This window comes from Echiichthys vipera (assembly GCF_963691815.1).
Source record: "Echiichthys vipera genome assembly, chromosome: 9".
NCBI classification, from domain to species: Eukaryota; Metazoa; Chordata; class Actinopteri; order Perciformes; family Trachinidae; genus Echiichthys; species Echiichthys vipera.
In genome coordinates this window covers 863,194-880,121 of record NC_139834.1, presented here as the reverse complement: position 1 = coordinate 880,121, position 16,928 = coordinate 863,194, and the positions used below count along the sequence as shown (strand labels likewise).

The 16,928-nt window shown below is 48.6% G+C and overlaps 1 protein-coding gene across 1 annotated transcript in view; it reads right to left on the bottom strand.

Moving 5' to 3' along the window:
* Positions 1 to 12,614: 12,614 nt before the first annotated feature.
* The window catches only part of LOC310951528 (ski oncogene-like), a 69,752-nt gene continuing 65,438 nt past the window's right edge, over positions 12,615 to 16,928 (bottom strand). The window contains exon 7 of the mRNA XM_083919796.1: positions 12,615 to 16,580. Coding sequence (XP_083775922.1) covers positions 16,392 to 16,580 — 189 coding nt within the window. The 3' untranslated portion in view covers positions 12,615 to 16,391. The remainder of the gene's footprint in view (positions 16,581 to 16,928) is intronic.

Here is a 16,928-nt window from a genome sequence, read left to right as displayed (position 1 = left end):
GTGTGTGTGTGTGCGTGCGTGTGTGTGTGCGTGTCTGTGTGTGCGTGTGTGTGTGCTTATGTGTCTGTGCTTGTGTGTGTTCGTGTGCTTCTGTGCGTGTGCGTGCTTGTGTGTGTGTACTTGCGTGTGCGTGCTCGTGTGTGTGTATGTGCGTGCGTGCGTGTGTGCGTGCGTGTGTGTATGTGCGTATGTGTGTCTGTGTATGCGTGCGTGTCTGAGTGTGTCTGTGTGTGTGTGTGCGTGTGTGTGTGGGCAGAACAAACGCACTGCGAGCTGATGGTAGCACTGTAACTGGATGTTGGCAGCGCTCCAGGTGGATGGAGGCTGAGCGACGCCTCGGCACGCTGAAATATTGATTCAGGAAGCCGAAGCGCCCACAGGCCACGGGCTGCAGTCGGACAGAACACGCAGAAGAGTGTAGCAGTTCGATCCCTGCAGCTGTGCACAGCGTTACACAGCTGCAACATCTGACTGAAGAGAAGGTCGCTGCCACTTTAAGACTGACTTTACACGGCCATCACATATTAACATTTGCATCTGAGAAGTCTTCATGCTAAGTTCTGCTGACCAGGTCCTGACTCCAGCTCTGTTCTTCCTATCGTCTTCTCGTCTTACGCTAAGGTCGCCGTCACAGCCGAGCCCTGAATCCTGGTCCGTTTCCATGGTAATCCAGAGCTCACTCCCACTGTGCCTCCGTCCCGTGCCCCGTGCTTTAGGGTCCTTGTCCCCCCCTCCAGGCCCGTTTGTACTCACACTACCTGGGCCTCGGAGAATGCTTCTTGCTGCCTATACGTCATCACGCCGTAACACGTCACACGCATTGATGACGTCATGGCGATGCGTGGCTTTGTTTCCAGATCTTTCCGTAGACCTCGGAGTTTTTGTGCGTCTTGTCGACTGTTTTTGAATCTTTTCATCGACCAAATCTGCAGTAAACACTCCACCTCCGCATCACACCAACGTGAACCTTTCACCGCCATTGTTTGAAATGTCCGCGCATGGTCCCTCCTTCTTTTTTCTACGTCCCAACAGGCGCACAGGAAATGACCTCAGAACCGCCGTAGGCCTCGTGCTCGTACACGTGCGCACGCTCCTGCTCGTACACGTGCAAACGTGCTTTACTAAAGCCCACCTCTCCCAAACGGGTCGTGGACGGCAAGCGTGCCGCTCCTCCCCGCGGTACGGTTGCATCACACTGGTAAAAGGAACCAGACTTAAGCCGTGAAACGTGCTGGGGCACGGGACGGAGGCAAAGTGGGAGTGCGACTTAAAACACTCTTTTAATAACTAACTACGTTGTCGTCTGACTTCCACGAGATAATTATGTCGAAACAATTCAGACTAAGATTCAAATGAGGGTTGTCAGATACAGTGACTGGAAGGTTAATTAGACGGCGTGTATTCCTGATGTAGTTCGTAGATCCATGTGCACGTTCGGAGCTCGTGAGTGTGATTGACGCTCTCTCACCAGGAGGGCTGTGAGCCGGGCTCTCTGTGTCTGTCAATGGGAGAGCCAGTGTGCCTTTGATTCATTTTTTAATATGCCCCTGCAGCTCCAGCGCCTGTTTTCTGCTCTCTCTCTCTCCTCTCTGCCTCTTCTCATTGAAGTTTTTTTTCAAAGTCAATACATTTACCACTCCTTTCCTCCTCCTCTTCCTTGTTTCTGCATCTAAACCGACGTGTACACTGTGGTAGCCCGGGAAGTGCTTTGTGCCCCATGTGAGATGCGTTCATTTCAAACCGAATAGTAAGGTCCTCCAAGTCTTGCTCCTGTGTGTTGGAGCTCGTACACCCCCGCAGGAGACGCGGTATGTAAATGACAAGAGCTCAGTAAAGCATTGGCAGGAGTCGCCACAGTGCCACAAGACGAAGGCGCCGGGCCGCATACGTATTCCTACATCTCCTCTGAGACAGCAGAGACGTGTGGGAGGAGGGAGGCAGCCAGCCCATCGTGCCCCACTCGTCCTACTTCTCCTTTCATCGCCCTTCCTCTCATGCTTCTGTTTTTTTATTCTCCCAGTGTCTTACGCCTACGCCGGTAGCATGCTGTCTCTTGCTGCACAAGCTCTGTGCTGTCTTCTCTGCATGTAAACAAATGTACACATCCAGAGCGCATTATAGAGGCTGTACTGTACGTGCACGCTGTGCAGTGTGCTGCTGCGGGGCACGTCACGCCAGCTCTGCATCATCACAGTGACACTGATGGCCCAGCACCTCCCTCAACTACTGTCAATTACAACCCCCACCTTGGAGGCGATGTGGCACCCAGCAGGGCCAGGCACCCCCTCCCCCTGCCTCGCTGGGTGCTGTGTTGTCATACTGCCTTGGCAGAGCCCCAGCATCAGCCAGCTCCTTCCCTGGGGGACGCTGCAAGATGCTCTAACCTTTGTTTAGTTATTATGTGTTGAAACTGAGCTGAAACTCTCATTTCTCCTCCCAGTTCTGGTTTATTTGGACGTGCGCAGCCGTGTCTCAGGAGAAATCCCACTTGAAAAGAAGGAAGCCCAGGGTGTGGAGGGCTGTTTGCTGCTCCTGCCTTGTAAGTCGACTAACCGCTGATACAAACTGTGGCCTATATACTTCTCATCCCCATAGTTAGGTCTTTTTTTTGCCACTCTACCTCAGACCAGCACTGAGCCCTGCATGAGTCACCCACAGGTGCCCACAGTCTTTATGAAATCATGCCCACACAGGCCTCGATGAAAGCTGCCCACTGCCAGAGGCCTCCTATCCACCGTGTCATGTTCTGTGAGGGCACACCCCACCACCATCCACAAAGCTTCAGCTGTGGACCTCTTCAAACACTCGTGCTCACATCCTTGACTGCTTTATGCTGCTGTGGCAATGATTCATAATCCAGAGACCCAGTCCTGAGCAGTTCATACAAACTCTGGAGTGTTTTCTGTTCTTCGCTTCATTTGGGCTCAATGAGAACATCAACAAGTAATAAATTGGTAAATAGCCACCACACTATGGCCAAGTATAAGGAGCTGTGTTTAGTGAATTAGATCAATTTTTACTGAGATAATTTTGCTAAATCCATTTCCTAAATCTATACTACACACCAACTCTAAAGGCTCCTTCATGCTTCCAGTTGGTGCATAAACAGAGACGTATGTTATCCATGTTCTAACCGTCACTGCCCTCGTCCTTCACGTTGGTTACAACAAAGATGGAGGCGATGGAGGAGAGAAGCATCCTGAGTCAAAATGGCGGCAGCGTTGTAGACGGCGGTGGTCTGTGAGACACTAAAGACGTCCCAGAGTGTGGACGGAGAATTCCACACGTTGGTTTGACAGATGAGACAAAGTGACGACCAACGTCTCTTTCATTGTCGTCAGCCTCTGATCCTGGGTCAAGTCTCAGGGGCAGCAGCTCCAGCAGGGGACCCCAAACTTCCCTTTCCCGGGCCACATTAACCAGCTCTAACTGGGGGATCCTGAGGCGTTCCCAGGCCAGTGTGGAGATCTAATCTCTCCACCTGGTCCTGGGTCTTCCCCGAGGCCTCCTCCCAGCTGGACGTGCCTGGAACACCTCCCTAGGGAGGCGCCCAGGGTTCATCCTTACCAGATGATCCTGAACCACCTCAACTGGCTCCTTTCAACACAAAGGAGCAGCGGCTCTACTCCGAGTTCCTCACGGATGCTGAACTTCTCCCCCTCTCTCTAAGGGAGACTCCAGACCCCCTCCTGAGGAAACACATTTCACATGCTTGGACCTGGACCTGGTTCTTTGGGTCCTGACCTGGACCTGGTTCTTTGGGTCCTGACCCAGCTTTCATGACCACAGGTGAGGGTAGGAACCAGCACTGAGGGTAGATCCAGAGCTTTGTCTTCCTCAGCTCTCTTTTGGTCACAACGGTGCAGTAGAGCGACTGCAGCTCCGCCCCCGCTGTTCCGATTCTCCGGCCAAACTCACGCTCCATCGTCCCCTCACTCATGAACAAAATCCCGAGGTCCTTGAACTCCTTCACTTGGGGTCAGGACTCAATCGCCACTTTTTTGTGTCCGGTGTTCGAACCTGCCCCCACGAGCAACGGTTCAATGGAAAAACTCAATATAGGACAAGTAGTAGTAACACACAACAACAGACTGTGATGCCATGTTAAGGATTTCACTGTTCCAAGTATTTACACATCACCTCCGTCCATCCCTGCTGCAGACGTCCGGTCGGAGCGACTGTGGTTCTGGACCCAGATTGATGCATCGTCGGCCGGGGAAGCCCAGCTCATCGGCCGTCTCTCAGTGACATCCTGCAGCGATGGCAGCTGATGTGATGAGCCGCTGGATTGACAGGCAGAGTGCCTGAGATGCTGATGATTTTTGTCAAGCTGAGACAGTAAAATGCTGCAGCGACCCATAAATATTGAACCTGCCTAAGGGCCATTGACCTGCGCTGGTTGACTGTGGCCTTTCTGGAAAGGCAAGTGGATGTGTGTGCGTGTGTGTGTGAATGTTACAGAGAGATGAGTCCATTAAGCTGCAGGGAAGTGTCTATTTAGAGGAGAAAGGGGGGAAAGGTCAAGTCTGCTGTATATGGTGAGCAGCATCAACTCTGGCTTCACATTCTCCTTCTATGATACAAATGCAATCGTGAATAAGATGCAAACCACTGACAGCACACAGTTCTCAGCCATCAGTGTCCATCATGTCAGTGACACGTTCCTCATTAGAGACAATGCAACAGAGTCAATCAATGATAAATATCATTTGTTTATGGATTCAACATGTAACTACGGGGAAGTTGCACATGGAAATGATTTAGTCGGAGGTGTGGTTGAGTTTCTGTTGTGGATAAAAAGAGAACTTTAGACTTTAGTGTCACATGGAAACGTGGTTTCATTTTTAGGGCGCACTCACACTGTGCCTCCGCACCGGGCCAAAACAGGTTTTACGGCTAAAGCCTAGTGCGTTTGACCAGTGTGAGTGCAACCGTACCGCGTCTAGGAGCGGCACGCTTGCCGTCCACGGCCCGTTTGGGAGAGGTGGGCTTTAGTAAAGCACGTTTGCACGTGTACGAGCACGAGCGTGCGCACGTGTACGAGCACGAGGCCTACGGCGGTTCTGAGGTCATTTCCTGTGCGCCTGTTGGGACGTAGAAAAAAGAAGGAGGGACCATGCGCGGACATTTCAAACAATGGCGGTGAAAGGTTCACGTTGGTGTGATGCGGAGGTGGAGTGTTTACTGCAGATTTGGTCGATGAAAAGATTCAAAAACAGTCGACAAGACGCACAAAAACTCAGAGGTCTACGGAAAGATCTGGAAACAAAGCCACGCATCGCCATGACGTCATCAATGCGTGTGACGTGTTACGGCGTGATGACGTATAGGCAGCAAGAAGCATTCTCCGAGGCCCAGGTAGTGTGAGTACAAACGGGCCTGGAGGGGGGGACAAGGACCCTAAAGCACGGGGCACGGGACGGAGGCACAGTGGGAGGGCACTCTAACCTGTGACGGAGGCACAGTGGGAGGGCGCTCTTTACGTGTCACATTCCACTCCACACGGTTCTTCTGTTCTTCTTCTGTTCGGCTGATTTTCGCTTCGTCTGCGAGATTCAAATGTTCAAAAGAAAGACACACAGGTGCAGCAACAGCGTGTGATAAAACACTTCCTGGTAGGATACACCAGTGTTTCCTCACATGCAGCCTCGTCTCCTCGTCTCCTCTCTCCCTGTCGCCTCTCTTCTCTCCTTGCCTCCTCACGGTGCATTTAAGGGATTGTAAGACCCTTCATGATGGCAGAGGGGTCCGATCAGAGAGGACGAGAGAAAGCATCAACTCAATGTAATGAAGAGAACCCGTGGACTCAGTGTGAAGGGCTCAGGGCTGTCGCTGTCACATCGTCGAGCGCTCGAGGGCTCTCTCGAATACATAAATCTGCATTTCTGCACATGTCGCCTGAGGGCTTCACCCACAATCCCTCGCTCTGTGACACTCAAACAGGGTTAAAAAGGGGGAGCGCGTTTAAAAAAGGGTAAACAAAGAGGACTGGCTCATTCAGCATTTACACAGAAACACTGTATTAACATTAAAGAGGTGCTTCTGTCATTTATATCTTATAATATCTGATGTCCGTGCTAAACATGACCGACGTCTCATATTATGAGGTAAACATTAGGGAGGAGCGAGTACAGCGTTATCTGTGTCTGTGTCCGTACGTGCAGGAAAATAAATAAAGTGCTTTTTGAACCTTTAAGCATGTTTAAAATACATTTTTGTGAACCTGAAAACGGTGATAATAGGTCCCCGTTAAGAATCTAATGCAGGGGTGAGCAGCTCCAGTCCTGCAGAGCCTTGAGTTTCTCTCTGCTCCAGCACACCTGAGTCTAACACACCTGAGTCTAACACACCTGAGTCTAACACACCTGAGTCTAACACACCTGAGTCTAACACACCTGAGTCTAACACACCTGAGTCTAACACACCTGAGTCTAACGATGATCAACACTGTGACGAGCTTCAGCTGCTCAATAACGAGCAGAGCATTAAATCAGGCGATCGCCCGCCCTGACGACTGCTCTTCCCTCTTGTTTCATTGTGTGTTTTCCTGTGGGCGTGGCTTTCTCCAGCAGGCTGCACCAGGTGGAATCCATCTCCACTAATCACGTTTTCTCCAGTAGAGACAATAAGGGCGCCCTCCCACTGTGCCTCCGTCCCGTGCCCCGTGCTTTAGGGTCCTTGTCCCCCCCTCCAGGCCCGTTTGTACTCACACTACCTGGGCCTCGGAGAATGCTTCTTGCTGCCTATACGTCATCACGCCGTAACACGTCACACGCATTGATGACGTCATGGCGATGCGTGGCTTTGTTTCCAGATCTTTCCGTAGACCTCTGAGTTTTTGTGCGTCTTGTCGACTGTTTTTGAATCTTTTCATCGACCAAATCTGCAGTAAACACTCCACCTCCGCATCACACCAACGTGAACCTTTCACCGCCATTGTTTGAAATGTCCGCGCATGGTCCCTCCTTCTTTTTTCTACGTCCCAACAGGCGCACAGGAAATGACCTCAGAACCACCGTAGGCCTCGTGCTCGTGGTCGTACACGTGCGCACGCTCGTGCTCGTACACGTGCAAACGCGCTTTACAAAAGCCCACCTCTCCCAAACGGGCCGTGGACGGCCAGCTGACCACAGCTATGCGTGGAGCGGTTGCACTCACACTGGCCCGGTGCGGAAGGACAGTGTGAATGCGCCCTAAAAGTACCGTATTTTCCACATTATAAGGCGCATAGAATAGACGCTACAGTCCCAACAGGCGCACAGGAAATGACCTCAGAACCGCCGTAGGCCTCGTACACGTGCGCACGCTCGTGCTCGTACACGTGCGGTGTGACTGCAGTGGAAAACGGAGCCTTTGTCTCAATGTGATCGTGACATTTTGAATCTTCTTGGAAAAAAACATTTAGGTCCTAAATCATCTACAAAATGTTCGTACGCTGACAGACACAAGTCAAAACTTTTAAAAAGCCTTAAAATGTAAAAATCTGTATGTGAAGTGGGTGGCTACACGGTGTAGCACTGTCGCAAGAAGGTTCCTGGTTTGAATCCCGGCTGGGGCCCTTCTGTGTGGAGTGTGCATGTTGTCCCCGTGTCTGCGTGGGTTTTCTCCGGGTTCTCCGGTTTCCTCCCACAGTCCAAAGACGTGCAGGTGTTCGGTTCATTGATGACTCTAAATCACCCGTAGGTGTGAATGGTTGTCTGTCTCTGTTCGTCTCTATGTGTCCTGTGATAGACTGGCGTCCTGTCCAGGGTGGACCCCGCCTCACGCCCCATGTCAGCTGGGATCCAGCTCCAGCCCCCCGCGACCCCGACAGGGACAAGAGGCTGAAGATGAATGAATGTATGTGAAGTGGAAGAATACAAATATGAGCGTCATGGGATGAAAAGACAAAAGAACCACATCTCAAAGAAGTTGGTTTCAGCCTTAGAGGCCTGAATCTCTAATTACAGCAGATATAAGAAGCAGAACACGCTGTAAATGCATAAAATATACATTAAATGTGTAATGTCAGAGTATAGGAGATGGAAATCCCGTATATTCGAGCCCTCTCAGCTCAAATGAAGTGGAGTCGTTGCAGTGCAGTGCAGAGGCCACTTCTCAGCGCACCAAAACAACACTAAACATTCCTCTTGTTCCACCCTCTCATCCGGTTTATGTACACAGATATGGTTTTAGGGCAGCCGCCGGAGAAACCTCCATAATTACTGTGAAAACCTTAAAAAGGAAAAGATGAGCTGCAAACACTTAACTAGAAAGGAATGTGCACTAGAACTCAACTTAACGCCCACTCAGCCTGACAGCATTTGATAAAAACATTCATTAGTGTGCACACACACACACACACACACACACACACGCGTTACACACTTGTGTGCACGGTGTAGGTTAGACGTTAGATCCTCAGGATTCAGTGCAGAGGAAAGCAGCGAGTGAAGTTGGTTTCTGGTTTGGTTAACGGCGTGCAGCAATCTGAAATACAAATTAGAGACTCGAAGAACTTCAAACGCTGCCGGAAATTTAATTCTGTACCAAAATAAAGACAAAAGCAGTCGGGACAGACTCTGACATTATGAATGTGTAAACTAGGAACAAAACAAAGCAGCAGTGAGTAAAACCTCATCAATGTTTGCTCCTCTGAGAAGCTACGGCGCCGTTAAGCCTGAGAATGTTCTCCTGTGTCCAGGTCGTCGTTGTCCCCAAAGCAGTTTCAGTCAAAAGCAACTGGACTTGGTTCTTTGTCAGGAAGACGTTTCACCTCTGATCCAAGAGGCTTCATCAGTTCATGTACACATCTGACCAGGACCAGGACCAGGACCAGGACCAGGACCAGGACCAGGCTGGGACTGGACCAGGACCAGGGCCAGGCTGGGACTGGACCAGGACCAGGACCAGGACCAGGCAGGGACTGGACCAGGAGAGCAGAGCTCACTTTAGTGTTTTTACCTTTACACGCAAACACAACGCTGGAGCAGATCAGAGCTCACTTTAGTGTTTTTACCTTTACACGCAAACACAACGCTGGAGCAGATCAGAGCTCACTTTAGCGTTTTTACCTTTACACGCAAACACAACGCTGGAGCAGATCAGAGCTCACTTTAGTGTTTTTACCTTTACACGCAAACACAACGCTGGAGCAGATCAGAGCTCACTTTAGCGTTTTTACCTTTACACGCAAACACAACGCTGGAGCAGATCAGAGCTCACTTTAGTGTTTCTACCTTTACACGCAAACACAACGCTGGAGCCTTTAAACATTTCTACTCTGAACGTCGCCACAGACGCGTATATTGGAATACTCGGGTAAAAAAAGCAAACAAATGCTTTTATTAGGGGGTCTTATGATCAATCACCGTTGTTTTAACTTACTCTTTGATAGAAATCAAACTTAAAAAACACAGAAATCTTACAGAGTGTATCTTTAAAATGCAACAGCCTGCAGGGACTGCAATAGGAAGAGAGAGAAAATCATTCATTCAGGTGGGTGGATGATTCAAGTGGATTAGGATAGTGTCAGAGCCAATCCATGTATCATGCACACACACACACACACACACACACACACACACACACACACACACACACACACACACACACAGCATGCAGTTGCTCATACACAGTCACGTGGAGTTGTCGATGGGACAGAGGATTGGGCGATACGAGCATATCGCTTTCCAATAACTCCAATTTCCTGAATCTGCTTCATGAATAGCAAATAAAAGCAAAATCATCCTCAGCGATAAAACGGGGATGGTGAGAAATGACCTCAGGACGTGGTCGGACCCCCCCCCCTTAAAGAAAAGGACTCCCCTCTCAATGTAATGTACAGATTTCTCCGATGTTAGCTGTTAGTTAGCATCATTTTCAAGATTGTTGAAAGCTCTGGAAAAAGCTAATACATCGACCTTGAGTTAAAGGTGGTTCTCTTTACTTTGACTCAAAGCTTCAGTCCAGCGGATCAAATTTCTAATGTTTCCAACTCTCACGCCCCTCCCCCTCTACCACCGAGCTCCTCTGCTCTCCCCAATCGAGTGCTCGTCAGTGCACGTGCACCAGAAACCTGTGAACGTGCCCGTGTCTTCTCTCATCACTAAACAGCATGGAGTAAACGCTACATGGAGGTAGACTGGCTAACTCAATCATAGATAGCAACTGCTAACGTCATTTAGCGTATGCTAGCTTGAGGCGTGTGACTTGGGATCTGTGGCGTGAGCACGAACTGCGAACTGTGCTGAGGGGACAGGATGATACGGGCGCGGACAACAGGCTCTAGGTGCACGTAGATGCGTGGTTTTTATTCTAATTCATGTCGTTCTATCGGAGCAGAGCGTCGGCTTCAGTGAATACGATCAAACAAATGTTGCCGACTGCGACTTTAACCAAGCAACATGAAACAAAGTCAGTTGCTGCTTCAACAAGCATTAAATGTGCATTACTGGTTTCTGATGCAGTGCTAACGTGTGCAGATGTCCTCTAAAATGTCCTCGCTATGAGTTTGAGCAAAATCAACGACTCATAAAGTGTAAAACTCAAACAGCAGCAAACACAGAAGTCAACTGTGGGATTATTATGGTTGCTGAGGGTGGGCTCACGCTGCTGCGGCGGCCCGTCGTCAGCGCGCTGAGGGCCGAGGAGTCTGATGGCTCTCAGCTCTCAGCAGCAGCTCCAGCACACAGGGCTATTGACTGACCCAATTACAGCAGTCACATGAGGAAGAACGCCCCACAGTTAGCTCATTAGTCTCTGGAGTCTCTCTGCAGCGCTCTCAGTCGTACTCGGCCTCCGTGTCTCCTGCTGCTTTATAATGTACAGTCAATTACTGAGTCATGTTTAATTCATTCGTTACATTTTGAGGATTTTTTTTATTAACTTGGGGAAGAATTTTCAGACGTGCTGCCTCGTCTGTCAGACCGGCGTGTTTGAAGCTAGAAAGATACGTTTATTGTGTTTGGACAGGAAGTAGAAAACGCACAGCACACAGAATAACGTGATCCATGACCCATTACATACTTAAGCCAGAAATCACAAGATAAAGAAAGAATTTCAGTTTGTTTCATTCTGTTTCAGTTGTTTTTTGTTCTCAAACTAAATAAGAAGAGGATCTCTGAGGAGTTTCAGTTTCGTTTGCCCCGTAAGGAGCGGAAATTTATGCAAAATGACTAAAACTTTAGCAAAATTACTTAAAACTTAAGCGAAATTACTTAAAACTTGAGCAAAATGACAAGAAATTTATGCAAAATGACCATGGAAAGGTTCATGTTGGTGTGATGCGGAGGTGGAGTGTTTACTGCAGATTTGGTCGATGAAAAGATTCAAAAACAGTCGACAAGACGCACAAAAACTCTGAGGTCTACGGAAAGATCTGGAAACAAAGCCACGCATCGCCATGACGTCATCAATGCGTGTGACGTGTTACGGCGTGATGACGTATAGGCAGCAAGAAGCATTCTCCGAGGCCCAGGTAGTGTGAGTACAAACGGGCCTGGAGGGGGGACAAGGACCCTAAAGCACGGGGCACGGGACACGTTTTACGCGACGTCCCCACTTCATTAGGATTGGGGTTGTAATATATGATGGCTATGAGCCAATCAGATTGCTTGATCTGGTTGTCTTTGCCACAGCAGCACCAATAACACCAGCTGGGGAACCTCGTGGGGGGTGGAAAACTCTGTTTCCACTTTACAGCATCGTGGACCTTTTCCCTTCCTTTCCAAACGCTGGATTTCACAAGGATGAAGCAAAGACTTGAGAACATTTTGGAGAGTTTCTGTTGTCGCTCCTCAGATCTTGTGACCCTCGTGGGGGGGGGGGGGGGGGGGGGAGGGGAGGGTAGACCCCCAGGTTGGAAACCAGTCTTGGAGAATACATGATGTGTGTGTGTCTTATTTTGAAATCCTGACAGCAGGACCAGATCCCCCCCCTGGACCGTAACGACTTAATTTGAAACTGGTGGATTCATTTGCAGTGAGATGAGTAAAGAAGGAGAAACACTGAACATCATTCATTCATCTTCAGCCTCTGTGCTCGAGATGCTTCTTAACTGTCCTCATCAGAGGCAGCGAGACTCGTTAACTGTGTGTTAACGAGCTGCAGACACAGGGCCGGGATGCGGAGACATGATAAGTCCTCGGTTTTGATGTCTTCCAGGTGCGATCACCATCTGTAATCCATAAATACACCATCAGTGGTTTGTCTCGCTGTATCGTACTCATCATTGATCATTCATTCATTCATTCATCTTCAGCCTCTTATCCCGGGGTCGGGGTCTCGGGGGCTGGAGTCGATCCCAGCTGACATTGGGCGTGAGGCGGGGTCCACCCTGGACAGGACGCCAGTCTATCACAGGACACATAGAGACGAACAGAGACAGACAACCATTCACACCTACGGGTGATTTAGAGTCATCAATGAACCCAACACCTGCACGTCTTTGGACTGTGGGAGGAAACCGGAGAACCCGGAGGAAACCCACGCAGACACGGGGACAACATGCAAACTCCACACAGAAGGGCCCCAGCCGGGATTCGAACCAGGAACCCTCTCGCTGTGAGGCGACTGTGCTGACATCTGCAGGATTCAACAAACATGCAGCGAAAACACGAAACTGGGTCGTTCAATCTGGACAAACAACTTTATTTCTGGTAATGCATCTATACACTGTACATTCAGTCACTGTAGTATATAAGCATAGCTATTTTCAAACATAATCTCATAAAGTCCTTTGCTTTACAATATAGTCCGTGTCGTGAGAGAGGAGGAGGAGGAGGAGGAGGAGGAAGGGGGTCGTCGTCGGAGGAGGAGGAAGAGGAGGGATGAGGACGAAGGCGTGAAAAGATGAGGGAAACAAGGAAGATAGATGAACAAGCCAAGCTCTTCTCATACTGTATATGTGGCGTTAATGAACGGGAAAGCTTACGTTTACCTCTTACATAAAAATATTTCTAGACTTGTAAGGTTTATATAGTATTAGCAGCAGCACAGGGCTAAAAAGATACATGAGGATGAGGGGGAAACAATCTGCACGGTGGCGTAGTCGTGTATGTGTGTGTGTGTGTGTGTGTGTGTGTGACCCGTACGGTGGGTCCGCTATCCGATACTCAACATAACGTTAAAAATATATATGAACTGGTGAAAAAAGTCATTCAATATAAAGACTACAGTAAAAAAAAAAAAGAGAAATGGGTTAATATGTGTATGTGGGGGGTTTCTCTTACGCACTGCTGTTTTTCAAACGTCTCCGTTAAAACAACAAATTCCAAAAAAAACAAACAAAAACGAGACAGCTATCGTAAGAAAAGACGTCTTTTTGCAAAAGGAAACACCATGTACATATATTATACAATATCGTAAATGAAAAACATATTTACATTTGTAAATTCTTATTCAAATCTTCACACTGGCTAGTATTTGTCTATTCGTATGGACTGTTATTGCTGCTTTACCGTCCATTATTTAGCAAAATGATTCTCCTTTTAGAAAACAAAGACGCCGTTAAACTGCTTTTTTCTTCGCGTGCGGGAGCGCGGAGAGCCGATGTCGCTATCGTCTCCCTTTCGTAGAAAACCGTGAGTGTAAACTACACACTGCTATCAACTCTTCTGAGTGTAAAAACAACTACAAAATGTACCAATTTCTGCCAAAGTCGCAGACGCGTTCTTTCCGAGCGACATTGGTGACGTTCCGTAAGAAAAGGGGCTTTTTTTTTAACGCAATGCCCTCTTAATTATCCTGGACACACCGGGAGTAAACAGTCGTTATATGTACACCCCAAAGTAACAATCCACCGAAGCGAGCGGCTTTTTCAGGATCTCCTATAAAAAAGGTTTGAACATGCATATCGTCGATTTCAAACGGAGAGAAGAAGAAGAGCCTTTAAGCGTCGCGCGTTTGTTCAATCCGGCTGTTAAGTCGTGACGTAACGCCCTTTCAAAATATGATTCCCGGGTCCAAGCCTTTTATTTCTACAGCGCCGCAGTGCCGTGTTCCCCGTTGTTTGAACAGATCTGAGTTTTTAAAAAACAACGTAATTGTCATTTTATGTCTTTCTTATCGTTTAAAAAGGTGTTTAACAGACGAAAGAGGTGATGTAATGGTTCACATGTTTGACCTTTGTGTCTGTTTTGTTTCAACGGAGCATTTGGACCCAGAAATCTTATTTTGAAAGGGTGTTACGTCAGACTTAAACAGCCGGATTGTTCTCTAACGCGGAAAAAGGAAACAAGTCTGTAAACTGGTTGTTTTTTTGTTGTTTTTAAGAATACTGATAAAAAGAGCTGCGGAGCGAGGGAGGGGCTTTTAATTTGAAACCTGCAAACAGGAAGTTGATGAGAGGCCGAGGAGCCCCGACAGCTCCGTGCGTCGTCATCGGTTTCCCCTCCTCTGGAAACCTTCGGCCCGGGTCCAGGCACTTGAGGTTGTCCAGCATCTTTTTAGTTTTTTTTGCAAGTGTGAAGTTGATATTCTGTGTGTGTGTGTGTGTGTGTGTGTGTCCTAAATAAGCTTCATATTGCATAACACAATAAAACCTTTACATGTACAGTATCAATGCCCAATAACTGACTATATTTATGGCAAACTCAAGTTCCATGCATAAAGAAAAAATGAGCTTTCAATTGGAAAAAGAAGTGAACACAAACAGACGAGCAGTAAAATATCTCCACGTTTCAAAAACAACATCAACAACCAAAGGAAAACTCGCATTAACACAATGTACATTCTGATTGCATTGTACCCACTGTGTCACCGCGGACTCCCGCAGACGTCTTTGAACACGTGACTCTTTATTCAGGCTCCGATAAAAGTATAAAAATCACCTCACTGACGCATGCTGTTTGTGGAGTTCTGCCAATTATGAGTTGTAACCGGAAACAATATGTTACGTCACTTATATTACAAACGTGAGAGTGCTTTGTCCCAGAATGCATCAGCAAGCAACCGTTTATTTACAAAGACTTTGCCGTAAGAAAACAGAACGACGGTTTTTATCGTAGATGTGTAAATAACCAACGAAACGCGTTAAACTGGGGTTTATATGGTAGCGGTCGCGTACACGAGGGTGTTTCCAAAGTAAGGTCGAAGACGATAGTGGGAGTAAAATGCATTATAACAGTATTTTGTTATGACAAAGTGCGATTCATTATTGTAAAGTCAAAAAAAAACAACATATATTTATATTTACATACCTTAATTTAACCAAAATGAACATTTTTTTGCGGTCAGGTCAGGTCAGGGGGCGCCCGCGTCCAGCCCACTGTGCTGCGACGTCATTAAAAACATGCCGGCGTTCATCGCTCACGTGTTACGACACCAGAGAATAAGGCCACGCTCACATCTGGAGGATTGTATCTTTGCAAGATGGAGACTTCAGGGGTTTTGACCCAAATGGTTGAAAAGGACAAACGGCGACCGGCGTGCGACTGTGGGAGCAACACGGAGACTCTCGGACGCTGTTATTGGTCATCCGAAGCAAGTGCTCGCTGGAAAGGCGCCTCCGACTCAGCATGTTTTTAGTTCTGATCCAGGGTTGATACCCACCCTTATGCCCCCCCCCCCCCCACTGCTCCAAGATAACAGAAATAAATGATTTTATAAAATAACAATGGGAGGAAACGACGGGTCGCGTTCTCGCCAGTGGACCGCGGCGGCTTCCTGCAAAACCGACAAAACCACGGTGGCACTGTGGGATGTTCACTCGCTTGTTTTGTTCATCTTCTGATTTATTTTTTTTATATTTTCAAAAAAAACTTTAATAGAACAGAGAAACAAAGTCTTTTTCCTTTTACATGTCGCTATAAAGTCTCTTAAATAGCTTCTGAACGTCTTCCCGAGTCCTCCTCCGTCTTGGTTGTGGCGAGGGGACGGCGGTTGGGCGGAGACTTCTTGTGGAACTGCGGGTTAAGTGTGAGCCCCGCCCTCCTGGACGCTAGCGCACGACTCTTCTACACTATGATCGTCTCTCAGCATTTCGTGTCACAGACGTCTGTCCGATGGTCTCGCCTCGGAGGAAATCCCGGCACGACCACGTTATGTGCTTTACATCTGTTTGTCTGTCATTCGCGTGTTCTTAGTGAGTTTGGAAGGTGCGACTCAGTGCTTGATTTAAAAACACCCGTTTCCTTGTTGCGGCGTTGAACTTCCCAAGGAAACCACTCACTTGGCTTTTCGTTGGCGTGGACGAAGACGCGGGTCCTCGCTTCTCCTCTGTGTCTCTGGTCGGAGGGCGAGAGTGTTTCATTTTTGGGTCCTGGGGGTCGAGCGTGATGGGCAGTGGTGCGATGTTGCTGGCCCAGGACTCCCGGGGTTGTTTACGGTCTGATTTGGGCGGGAGATGTTGGGGATCATGGCGATGGGTGGAGGGGGGGGGGAATGGTCAGGCTGTGAGGTTGGCTGCTGGGCTAGTTGTCATCGGGTGTGTCCTTGGGCGTCCCCTCCTTGTCGCTGGTGGATTTGGGCCAGAGTTGCTGCTGTAACTCCTTCACCACCCTCTCCAGGTGCTCCCGGGCCTCCCGCTCCTGCAGCAGGTCGGCTCGGAGCTGCTCGCGATCGGCCTCGGCGTGCTGCAGCTTCATCTGGAGGTCCTCGATCTGGAAAACATATGGCAGGAAGCAGATGTGACTACAGGACGGTTTGGAGTGTAATGATCCAACCACTCACCCCCTTCTCAACACAGAGACGGCGTCTGAACGGATCACACCGTAATCACAAAACCTGAATCTTAAACTTCAAACTCTCTCCCTCTTTCTTTTTCCTGCAAACTGTGCTGCTACGGAAAATGTCACGTGTTGGTGGCAGAAGTGTACTTTACGACAACAGTTTGCATTTCTCCAAGATGCACCTGAATGCACCATAAACTCCTGTCAGAGCCCACAGCTTTCCTGTTGGTTGGTTGGTTGTTTCCATCACGCGCTTTACAGCACAACTACACCGTATCT